General features: G+C 40.0%; 1 protein-coding gene across 1 annotated transcript; it reads right to left on the bottom strand.

The window, feature by feature from the left end:
• Positions 1–3,866: 3,866 nt before the first annotated feature.
• ppp4r2b (protein phosphatase 4, regulatory subunit 2b) lies at positions 3,867–12,146 on the bottom strand. Its single transcript, XM_042506663.2, has 9 exons — positions 11,990–12,146; positions 11,206–11,287; positions 10,705–10,875; positions 7,761–7,854; positions 7,628–7,665; positions 7,438–7,512; positions 7,173–7,313; positions 6,768–7,075; positions 3,867–5,450 (listed from the first exon to the last, which is right to left on the bottom strand). The coding sequence occupies exons 1-9, from the start codon at positions 12,021–12,023 to the stop codon at positions 5,056–5,058; spliced, it is 1,338 nt and encodes a 445-aa protein (XP_042362597.1). The 5' UTR covers positions 12,024–12,146; the 3' UTR covers positions 3,867–5,055.
• Positions 12,147–12,209: the final 63 nt, after the last annotated feature.

Below are 12,209 nucleotides of genomic sequence, written 5' to 3'. Positions count from 1 at the left end.
TTCACTAACATTCACTGGCAGCCTGCAGACTGAATTAGACAAGCGAGGGTTCATCATGCGGGCAGCGCTGGATGGAGCTGAAGGAGGTCGTGATGTCTGTGTGTGCTTTTTCAGGCCATTCAAGGCACTGTGTAAGGAGGCATACTGAATGTGTCACCGCCTGCTTTCACTGGCAGCAGGAGGACTCGCTGTGCATTCTGATTTCAGGGCAGTGCTGAGCATGTTTGTGGTCTGCCTTGGAAACTAAACAGTACCCTCTATTGGATGACACGGAGATTGCGCGTGGTGGTGCCTGACCCCGTCTGAGAGGACACGACTGGCTGCTGCTGCAGCTCCATCTTTGAAACTTTGAATCCTATTGAACCACTTAGTATGCTCAAATCTCTCAACAGATGCACTAAATGACTTTCTTAAGACTTGATGCTTCTCTGCTTTTAATCCTGTCAGTGTCGCCAAGTGTGTCGAGCTCTGAAGTGCTTTCTCTTTGCGTGATGACTGGAGAAAATTAGTTTGATTTGGTACGCACTACTACTGACCATAGATCCTTTTAAAAGTTCTGCTCTTGAGGCAGGTGGTGAAATAATAATCCATGTATAACTAGTTGCATCCTGTGGGTTTTGAGTGCAATTTAGAGGCCCCCAGGGGTCCATGAGGTGGCTCAAGGGTCAGAAGCAAAAGGAGGAAGAGCTTAATTTCATAGTAATTTTACTGACTGGTTTAATCAAAGGCTTCACTCCACACAGGGCAGCTTTCATAATTTTAATTATATATTAATATCTACTAACAGTTAGCCAGTATATAGGACTTGGACAATAAACACCAACATCTGCAGTTTTTTATTTTTAAAAAACACAATTACTGGAATGTAGAAATAGAAAAAAAAACCATGCTTTCTAGAAACAGCCCTGCAGTGTGTTTTTTTTTCTTTCATTTTCAATTTAATTTGATTTTTTGCTTCTCGGGAAGGCCGAAGGCAGTTTTTCTTAGTGCGGATCTGACAACAGACTGGTGTATTTACCTCTCTAAAATGTTATTTTTCGAATAGAGTCACGCCCCCTGCGGCTGCACATACAGAAAGTAGCAAAGATAGAATGCGGGGCCCAAAGCAAAAAAAAAAAAAAAAAATCTGTAAATGCAGTCATGACACATAAGGCTCAGCTAAGGTAAGGTTTTCAGCTACGATCATTTCATATTTTGAAAACTTTTAGGAAATGTAACACGTTTAGAGAAATATTAGTACAATACTTTCTGTAATATAACACTAGTCACATGACTATTGTTGTAGTCACAAAATTAGTAAGTAATCAGAAAGGACAGATGTTTTTTCTATGAAAAGACATACAATTCCAACAGATCTTATGGCACATGATACAATTGACTAAAGTGGGTATTAATGTGTCGTTTGTATTTAAAAGTGACCAGGACATCAATGTTCAATTCAAAATTAAGCAGGGTTGAATGAATGAAATCTGTCTAAGGGAAAGGGAAATATAGAAAAAAATGCCTAAAAGGCAATTTTTTAAATAACAAAAATGAATAATCTGTTATTTACTTTGTGTATGTCCCTTTTGATTTCAAGTTTGACAAAAATTTATAAAAAAAATAAATAAATACAATTTTTTTTCTCTTTTTCGGACAGGGGCAAAAAAAAATCCCCACAGTTAAAGAATCATAAAGAATCACCCATGAAGTGAGAAGTAGACTATATACTGTGATTCATAAAGTGTGTCAGCTGGTCATTGTTGTAATTTGTCCCTTAAAAGAAGTGAAACCTTCAAGCCACCACCCTCCTGTGCTCTGTCCATGTCATCTGCCACTCATTAAAGCTAACGTCAGATTAAAAATCATTTGGTGTCAAGCTGCTTTTAATATCCCTCCTGACCTGGCATTTGTTTCCCTGGAGACGAGTCCTCAAAGCCCACCGTTAAAACAGTGCGGCGTGGATAAATGCAGTCCGCTTTTATTTCCTCTGAGAGCCATGGCAAATTTCAGCAGCCAAGAGACAGCAGTGACAGGCGATATTGGGAATTTCACGGGCAAAAATTGGCTCGTCTGTATATTCTGATTAGAACCAGAGCCCTTTCACAGATGGCAGGCATCTCTATCACGTGCTGTTTTCCTAACTTCTCCTTATTTTTAAATCATGCCTCCTTTGCCCTTTGAAAAGTTAGAGATGCTCCTGGAAAATATCTTAAGAAAACCTTTTTTTCTCTCTTTTTAAATATTGCTTGTGTCACCGTTGCTACCTGGGAAAATAATGTGCTAACTGACATCAAAGCCGACAGGAACACTTCACAGACAAATTGGCTTACTGGGATGTTAAATGGACTGGAGCCACAGTTAATTTTAGTGGCTACACCGTCTGTGAAAAACATCATTTCTGCTGCCCAGGACTCAGATAACTTACAGCCTACTAATCAGAGACCATAATACACCTGGGGTGCAGTTAACAACTACGTGAAAAGTCTTTAATAGGCTCATTTAAGATGCACTGCGCCTCGCCAAGAAAGCAGATGAGATCAGACGGCAGCAGCAGGAGGCAGAGACAAAAAGCTGCAGCCGAGTCGGAAAGTTTCCAGCAGCCTTCAGAGAATATACAGGAAGTCATTTACTTCCTGTTAGATACATCTGTAGGCTACATGTAGTTTACAGACCTAGTATTATTACTATTATTATTGTCAACCAGACAGGATATGTTAACCCTTTCAATCACTTTTGGGCTGTATTGAAGGTATTTAAACCCGGCCAAATTGAATTGATTTCCTTTGAAAACATGGGGAAAAAAGGAAGTGCTCTAAAAATTGCAGGAAATAAGAATTAAAAATTTATTTATTTTTTAACACTATGGTAAAAAAGTCCAAAAGTACATATCTATATATATCTACATTACATTCAAATTATTATTATTATTAAGCACTTTTAATAATTTCGATGATTTTTGTGTACTTTTTTTTACAAAGAATGGCTTGTTTATAAGTTGCTTATTGCCTTCTTAACTTCTTAAATTTTTTAGGAAATCAAGCCAATTTGCTCAAGTTTCAAAGGGTTAATATATTAAACCTTCAGTGTACAACATAAAACTAACAGCCTAAAATACACAGAATATCTACTAATCATGGTGTTTGTGGTCAAAACTGGGAGCCAATCAGCTGTTTGTGATAATGATCACACATCATTACCTTCTTGGTGGAGGAAATAATACACTAACGAGGGTTTGCAGGGTCCAGCGTTCACACTGCAAACTATATATACTATAAAACACTTGACTGTTGAGTTTGCTCATGGGGGTGTACACTACTGTCTCACAATACGATGGATTACAAAAACGGGAGCCACTAACAGCTGTAAAGATAATGAGAAAGCTTTTGAACACAAACAAACAATAAAATAAGTTATTACATTTTTTGAAAAACAGTTTGCTTTTCCTTTAAAATTGGTTCATCGGCAGTAAAGCCAGTTTGGTGTCTGTTCACACTTCACACTTATTCCTTCATTATCTATTAATACAACACAACAGAAGTACACTGGAACATATTGTAAAAAGTAGCATGTAGTATGGAACAGAAGAGCTTTGTGTTGCTTCAGTCACAGGTTAATACTACAAAATAGTAATTGAGAAAACTGGCCGTTCCAAATCAGTGTTTCAAAGCACTGGAAGTTCTGTAAATGATAAAAATCTAATGTATGTCTTTTTATGGAAGTTGTAGCAGGAAAAGCATAGGTACAACTAATGCCATTAAGCAGTCTGCTTTCTTAATGGTCCCATTTCAGTGAGCCAGCAGCATAAAACTATACTGCACCCGTTAATATGCACCATTAACAAAATTGACAAGCTGCTGTGTGAAAGTAAGTAAGGCCACCACGCATAAAAATGTTAACATTTATTGCTGTTTCTGAATACCGCACTGAAAGCAAAAGCATTCAGATTATACACAGAAATTATACAATTATATATGGTTTCACAAAGGCAGTGAACACATACTGTATTACAACCTACAAAAATCTACTTTACAGAAATTTAAAATTCTAAATATCAAAAAGTACAGCTGCAGAAACAGGTGTAGAACTGGAAACCAGAAACTGCTCTGGATATCGGTCGGTGAAACAACATGATGACATCACGATACAAAGAAAGCAGAAGTCATCTTTGTACTTACAGCTGGTTTTTTGTAAACTACAACTGGCGGACAAAACAAAAACATACTCCAAAATAACTAGTTGAATTGAAATGATCATATAAATTATGGTGGTTTTTTTATGCATCCAAAATATATAATTTTACAGAAGACGCCTCGACAAGGTAGCATGTCATTGTATTGTTAGTGGGATTGGTAGTGTATCACTGCAAAAGAAATATGGTTAAAATAATATAAGGACACAATTAAAAGAAAGTTTGCCATCTCACAAGGATGGAGTAATACATTTTAAAACAATGCATGTTCTCAACAGCCTGGTGGAACAATATAGTGGTGGTGTGTTGCCTTCAGGTCATTGCTTGACTAAAGAACATTTTAACATGAGCTTCAGCCAGGAACAGAAACCATGGCTCAAATATCTTGAACTATTTCATAAATACCCAGGGGCTGGTATGGCTCTGTTCTGACCCTGGTATACTGGGCTTAAAGGGTTCAAAACGTAGACTACCAATCCTGTCGCAATGTCCAAATGGGTGGAGTGAGTGGTGTAAGAAAAGACCACCCCAGCATCAGAATCCCATTGAACACGCACAAAAAATAAAAAGAAGAAAGAATCCAGCCAAGAAACTCAAAGCTGCTGAAACCAACCCCTTTTAAGGGAAACTTAAAATCAGAGGATAAGAAGATCAATAAAATATTCCAGTTAATAGAAAAAAAACCAAAAAAAAACTTCAAATGAAAATTTATTTGTATGCCCACATCAATGCCAGGTAGCCATTTCGGAGGAGTGTCCAAAGAGCGGGACGAGGCATTCGTCTTGTGTACGAGGTGCAGTTATCCTCATTCCCAGTGACAGTCACGCTGGATTCAAGGACAAGCTGGTTTATGGTCACACATGGCTGCAGGGGGCGCCTTCAGTCTAGTCCTGCTCCATGGGCTCCTCAGTGGTCCCAGTGTTCAAGGTGGCACTTTCCATGGCGCCCTCTGTAGGAGGTTCAGTCGTACTGCTGGAGGGAGCGAGAGCGACGTCTTCTCTGGCCGCTTCTGCGCTCTCCTCTATGCTACAGCTGCTACCACTGCTGCTACTGCTGCTGCTGCTGCTGCTGCTGCTGCTGCTGCTGACTGGGTCACTGTTGCTCTCCTCACTGTCCCTGCTGGTCTCGGGGCTCTCCAGGATGCCTGCGGGGGCCTGCTGCTCTGTCTGATCCATGTCGCTGCCCTCATCCTGGGAGCCGCACGGCACCTCCCTCTCAGCCTGCTCGGCCTCCGGAGCTGGGCTCGCGGACGCCTCAGCCTGCGTGCTGCTAGTTGGTTCTGTGGTTAAAAAGACATCAAAACACAAGAATATGATTTATGTTTTAGCCCTTTTTCCATTTTGAAATGACCCAAATCTTTCCAAACAATTTAAGACAGATGAATGACCGGTTTGCTTGCCTTCTCGTCAGGCAGCAAATTTAAACACACACTTTTAGTTTGTTATTCGACAGAACTTCTTACATTCACTCACGAGCTCCAAAATGGACTCAAGGCAGCGAGGTTTCTAGAAGCTCAATGTCGTGAGTCCACAGGACTCGCAAACTTTGTGTTTTTTGATGAATTCTAGTTTTTAATTTTTGTTTGATGTTATGTGGCCGTCACTATGATTATATTAATGTATGTTGAGAATCTATCTGATAATCAAACAAATAAAATCCCAAATATAAATACTTTAATTACAAAACCATAGAGGTGTATATTTATATAGTCTATGTACAAAACACGATACAGATGTCACACTTTGAGTACAGAGCACCAAAATCATCTGCACAGTATCAAGCAAATCAAATGTGATATATGATCATTTCATTAAAACTTAAAAATCTACTGTATAAATGAAATTTTACACATGTATTCTTTCGTTCCAAGGGAGGTTCTGTGTTTCCCTTTCACTCATTAAAACTATGAACAAACTGGGATCTCATCTTGCATGAGATATATGCACATAGTTAAAAAAATGCGGCCGTTGGTGAAGACATTTTTTCAGCACATCCCCTGAACAATAAAGCACCATCAGGTCATCATAGAGAAGAGTCACGTTACGACGGAACAAATAGTGGGATTACAAACATGTCTGTAGTAATATCCTTTGTATTTGTGAATTCAAGTACATTTACTGAAACTAAAAATGTGAGGGTTTTTTTAATGTTGGTCCTCTGCAGTGCCACTGACACTGCCACATTCTATGCCTTTTAGGCAATAAATGCACAGATGCAGTATGATAATTGAATCCAAAAATCAAGTTTCACTTTCATGACAAAAAAAAAAAGAAAAACAAGATTTCTACATTTTCAACCCGACTTCTTGCTCAATATGTCACATTATCAGGGAAAATAATAGTGCCTCTCCTGAACAATGTAGCACTTAGTTGGGAGAAATGACAAAGTTAGCTTGAAACATGAAACATTTGCAGCCAAACTAATCCAGTGAAATTGCAGTATTGCTCCAGTTTTGCTTAAACCACCTGGGTGAACAATGACTTTTTTAGGAAGTGTAGCATGAACAACCTGTACTATAATTTCTTGTAAGCAATGCAAAAAACACAACAACAAATTTCTTATTAATACACGGCACACAAAAACAAAACAACCGTACCTTGGTCCTCAGTGGTAGAAGCACTGCTGGAGGCTTCATTCTCCTTGCTGTACCCGACCTTCTCTTCTTCCTCTTCCTCCTGGACCATGGCTTCTGCCTCTTTTGACAGGCAGGTGGCATGTAAAGGCCTCAGTGTGTCCACCTCCTGCTCTTCCTCTTCATCATCCTCATCTTCCTCTTCCTCGTCATCCTTGCTAAACTTAAGTCTCTTCACTTCCTGCTGCTCAGCTTCCATGTCCTCCTCTGTGTCTTCTGGGTGTTTGTTTTTCACTGAGCTGCCCAGGGAGCCTCCCGACGCTGAAACCTCACTGACAAAGAAGAATCGGGAGATACAATTATGATTCCGGTGGGTTTTTGTTGAACTTGGAGAATACATTTTCTGGTGCGCTACAGCCTCTGACATACCTGGAGTCTTTGTCGTCTTCTTGCTCTGTGTTGAGGTCTTTGTTGTCTGTGCTGTCTGGCAGGCCATTGGCTGCTAGTGAGTTGGCCAGAGACAGCTTCGGTCGGTTCAGCGGCCGAGGAGTTCCAGGACCGTTCACTTTCCTGATAAAAATCCATCAAAACAAGAGAAAAGAAATGAAAAAAAGTATTTTTAGTTATCATGAAACAACTACTGATGCAATTGTGAATTTTAGAATTTGAAGGACTACATCTGCCCCAGCACTACCTCTCTGTAAAGGCAGATGTGTTTCCAGGAAGCATCACTCCATTCATTCTGTTGACAGCACTGCATCCATTTTTCCTGTACAAGTTCAGCAAAACAAACAAATAATCCAGTGGAACATTTCATTCACAAAACTTCATATGAAGTTATTTTGTTAATACTAAAAAGTGTTTCATTTGGACAAGACACTTACTCTGAGGTTGGGTGAATACAGCTTACGACCATTACATTCTAGAAGGGAACAAGAAATCCCAAATGAATGAAAATAGGTGACAGCAGGTTAACAACATTAGGGGGACAAAAAGGCTATGCTGTCTGGGACATACCTTCTCCACCCCTCGAAGGAACTTATCTGTTCCTGTGTAGTTCCTCTTGGGCTCTGTGAGAAGCTCGCACAAGCGCTGGATTGTAAATGGAATTCTAAAATTAAGAAGGAAAAAAAACAGTCATTATGTAGTGAATCGAAAACATATCATTCAGGAGGTCTTGTTTACAATTTTGCCCTAACATTTTGTTTCATCCATTTATTAGGTCAATTTGGTAAGTGCTCAGGGATAGTGGGAGCGTGACAGATCCCCCGAGATCTGATCTGGTCTCTGGTCAGTGTATCAACACGAATAATACCAAAATGGATCAGAGCAAATTCACAGTTAGGTCGTATCTCGTGCTAATTCATGATAAAGTAAGCTTAAGTAAACTAAGATTTGTGTCACTCGTGAATCCAGTGTTTTTTTCCACAAGAGCATGCAATGTCCAGCTGGGTGAAAATGCTAGCCAGCTGGAGACAGAGGGCCATGCACTAAAGTTGTCCATCACATATTCTTACAGTTGTCCTCTTTTTTTTGGGAAAAAAAGTAAAGATGGTACTAAACTGTTACATTTACATTTCGCTAGATTGCATTTACATTTCACAGCAAGACGGCCAACTATATAAAGCTGAAGAGGTGTGCAATCTAAACAGGTGATTCCTCCTCAGATACTTTAATTGCCAATATATGAGTTGTTTTCTTTCCTTTAAATTTTCATAATTAGACTAGCATATAGACTGCACAGTGCATTGCTAATTCCAAGTGCATTTCTAAATGGTTCAAGGCGGATTTTCCACTTAGTTTGCGCTGTTGAGTCATAAGCCCTAATAGCTAAAACGTCTATTTTGCCAATCAAATGTAGATCGAACCTAAGGGCTGCTGTATCTTGTTTTGCTCAGACTTTCCACTCAATATAATTTTACAACAAAGAGCACATATCAGGAGGATTTTATCAAGAGCTGAATCATCTGCAGAGGTCTCCTACAAACTGATCGATAATTAAAACAGGTAAAAACAAAGTATAAAGAAGTTTAATGGAAAATGTGTTTTTCTGCGCTCTTTGGCAGCCAAAGGATGTCAGCAAGAGCTTGTAGCTGAGTTGCATCTTAGCGTTTTTACCTGGAGCCAAATTATGATTATTTAAGATCCAGATATCTAATGATTTAACTCCTTTATCTGGTTAAAAAAATACAGTTAAAAACAATCTGAAACAACCTTTGAAACAGTGGGAAAGATGTCAGCTGGAAATGCTTTGATGTCCAGCCATCCAACTGACAGCCAGCGCTTATGGAAAACTGTGAATCATTATTTTGCAACAACACTCACAGATTTAAGGTTGACGCATTACATTGTAGGATTATTAATGGCTCCGTTGAGGGAGTTCTGAGGGACACTATGTAGGGAATAACTTTAACACTAAGGACCTGTGTCCACCTGGCTTTTTTCTTCAGCAGAAAAGCAGCGGCAGGGCGCTGAGGAGTGCTTATCCCAGTGGGGTTTTTTTTATGACGCATCATGGGCTTTGTTTCTATGACAACAATATCTCGGCATTAGCATTAGCTAGTAAGCTAACATGACACTGTTAACAAAAGCTGCTTTTGTACAGAGATCGTGCAACAGGACCGCAACGAAGTTCCCCCTTTATACACTGCACTTTTAAACAAAAGCAAACGACGGCAGCATCATTCAATTTGTGAAGGATTATACATTGCATCGTGGCATCCCGTAATCAAAGGAGGCGTGACGAGCGTGACGTTTAACACGAGGACCCACCTCTAGTGTGACATAAGACTGTTACAGAGCGAGACCACTCTGTCCCGCCTTGAAGAACGGCATATAACTCCCGGCTTGAACAAGCAGTGTATATAGGGCTAGACAGTTGACTACACAGGTAACAAGCTTACAACAGAGCGGTGATAAAAGCACAACACTCACACCAGCAACATCCAGTGTCCCGCAGCTAATCTGCTCTCACAGACAGGTTTTTCTGTCTTCATCGTGACAGCAGCCTAGCTAAAAAAGCGGCAGTGGTGTTACCAGCGCCTTTCTGTAAAGTTCAGAGATTTCAACTCAAAGCGCCAGGAGTGGCCACACAAAAAAGACAGAGGGCTCTGAAAAAAAGACGCAAGGAACTTTGCTTTTTCTCCAGGCAGCCGTAGGCTTCAGCTCCTCATAGGGAATAATTTTTAATAAGATGCCAGCACCTAGTGTTTAAGAAAAAAACACTAGGTGAGCACAGGCCCTAAGAGGGTGATCACACCAAAATGCATAGCACTAGGTGTGACCATTCCAAAACTGCCTTGGAAGCTCATCTGGACAAACAGCTAGGAGCTCCTGTGGAGTGGGGCTGTGAGCACATACTGCATGCACATGGCATTAAGTGTAATTGACAAGCGGTGAAACTCTGTGCCTTGAACGGAAAACTTATATTTAACTTTAACGCCCGCTCAAAAAACGCACAGCAGCAAGAGAGGAGTGCCTGACAGGCGCACTGTACCATCAGCAAACAACAGTTTTACTGTGACGCTTCTTTAGTGACGCATCTCAGTGTGATCACCCTTAGGGAGTTCACTCTCAAATAAAACTGGATAAATATAATGTACTACTTTGAAATTGTGAGTGATGCAGATACATCCCAGATCTTTCTTACACACAAAATTATTTACTTTAGTAATTTTTAAATATGCACAGATATGAAAGATGTATCAAATTACGCCAGACCTTGCCATAAAATTTGGGACCTAATAAAAAGCATGGTGGTACTACTGTGCAAAAATGTCAAAATCAGCAATACTATTACATTTTACAAACGTCTGTAATAATTGGTGATGTAAATGTTGTAGACTACAGATATCTGTGGTTATTTGGGTGACCTGGAGGACACCTAACAGTTGAGACCAGACATACAGTGAGACTATCTCTGTTACTTTCATACAGAACTGTACTTTAGCTGATCACCTACCCATTGTATCCCTTTACAATCTTCAGAATTCTTTCCTTCATATCTTCAAATGGAATTGACTCCACGTTGGGATTTGCAGGACCTCTTTGCTCAGGTGCTGAGGCCCTAAAGTCATCCATCACCTTCTCCAATTTAAATAGGAAGTAGTTCCTAAATTGAGACCATTGAACCCTGGAGAAAAATGGAAGCAAAAGAGGTCTTAACACGTTAGGCATAACACATTAAATAAGAGGAAAAACTGGCTAAATTGGACAAAAGCATACGGTTAGATGTCACATTGGCTATGATAAAATGAATTATAAAGAGGCATGAAAATAGTTACACTGATCATAATTGCACAACAAACTAGGAAAAATGAATTATGTGAACTCTGTATGAACATTATTCCTGGACCACAATTCTACAGAGGTTATGAATACAGTTATGGTGTAAATAATAAAATGTGTGCGTTTGTAGTAAGTAAGGACAGAAGAGTTTGTCAGGCCTGCTACGTTTACTTACATGGTCTCTCCAGTCTTGGCAATATGACATAGAAACTGTTCAAGAAGCGGAGATGCCTCCTGCTTTGCTTTCTTGTCAAAATCTGGGGAGAGAGAACACCGACATTACACTGTGTTCCAGTATGTACTAGCCTACAGAGATGGACAGGCTTTGATTTAACCTACTATTTTCATAACTGGGCTTTAACGTTTGGGTATTTCGGTTACCTGCAATGATTATTTAAAGTTTGGGAAACTAAATGAAGCTTGTTAGCAGGTCTCCGGCGAAACTTTGAGTGAAGACGGTCACATTGCCTAATTAACGTTAGCTATTTACATAACCTAGCGGGCTAGTGGTGGCTATCCATCGAGCTAGGTGGCTCGCTCGCTGCAACTAGCTAAACTTTAGCGCTCTGCCTAGCATGTTAACTTAGCCGCAAAAGCGTAGCCGGTAACCGGTGACACTGGCCAGTTATTTTATCTCGGCAAATAAATCCGTCGCCGTGTTAAATCAAATACTGAGGGCACAAACATATACGTACGGATAAAGAAATCATCTTACTTTAGTTCGCTTTCTTCCACGGCGAATAAGTTGACATAAGCTAATGGATAATGAACAGACAGCTAACCATTTCCGTGAAACCGCTTGTACTGTTAGCATTAGCTGGTCATGAGTAGCAGCTAGCTAGGGACATTAGCTTCTGAGCTACAATCCGTTTGTTTTTTACAATTTAAAAATGAGGAAAGTACACGTATAACATATTATCTTAATGAACACAAAAAGTATCGAAATAAATGGAAGTGACCTCGAAGCGCCTCTTGAAGCGAGTCAATTTCCATCACGCCGTTGCCCTCTGTCAGTCTTGAGGATGTAGAAAAGCAGACTGGCGGCTAGCTGCTGCTGCTAAGCTACGATCTCACAGGCAAAGAGGAGGGAGCATTTTAATATGGCGCCGTGAGGTCACTGCCTGTTCAGCGACAGACAGAGATCTGCACTGAGAAGATCATAGTTTTATTATACATATA

This window comes from Plectropomus leopardus, chromosome 2 (assembly GCF_026936395.1).
Source record: "Plectropomus leopardus strain MGB_pleo_1.0 chromosome 2, ASM2693639v1, whole genome shotgun sequence".
Taxonomy (NCBI): domain Eukaryota; kingdom Metazoa; phylum Chordata; class Actinopteri; order Perciformes; family Serranidae; genus Plectropomus; species Plectropomus leopardus.
This window is presented reverse-complemented; position numbering and strand designations above follow the sequence as displayed.

Excerpts from the sequence above, each read along its gene's own strand:
- ppp4r2b (XM_042506663.2), bottom strand. The coding sequence starts at position 12,023 with ATGGAAATTGACTCGCTTCAAGAGGCGCTTCGAG. Across the intron at positions 11,288-11,989 it reads GCTTCAAGAGGCGCTTCGAG|ATTTTGACAAGAAAGCAAAG; the intron begins GTCACTTCCATT and ends CTCTCTCCCCAG. Across the intron at positions 7,076-7,172 it reads GAAGACGACAAAGACTCCAG|TGAGGTTTCAGCGTCGGGAG; the intron begins GTATGTCAGAGG and ends CTTCTTTGTCAG.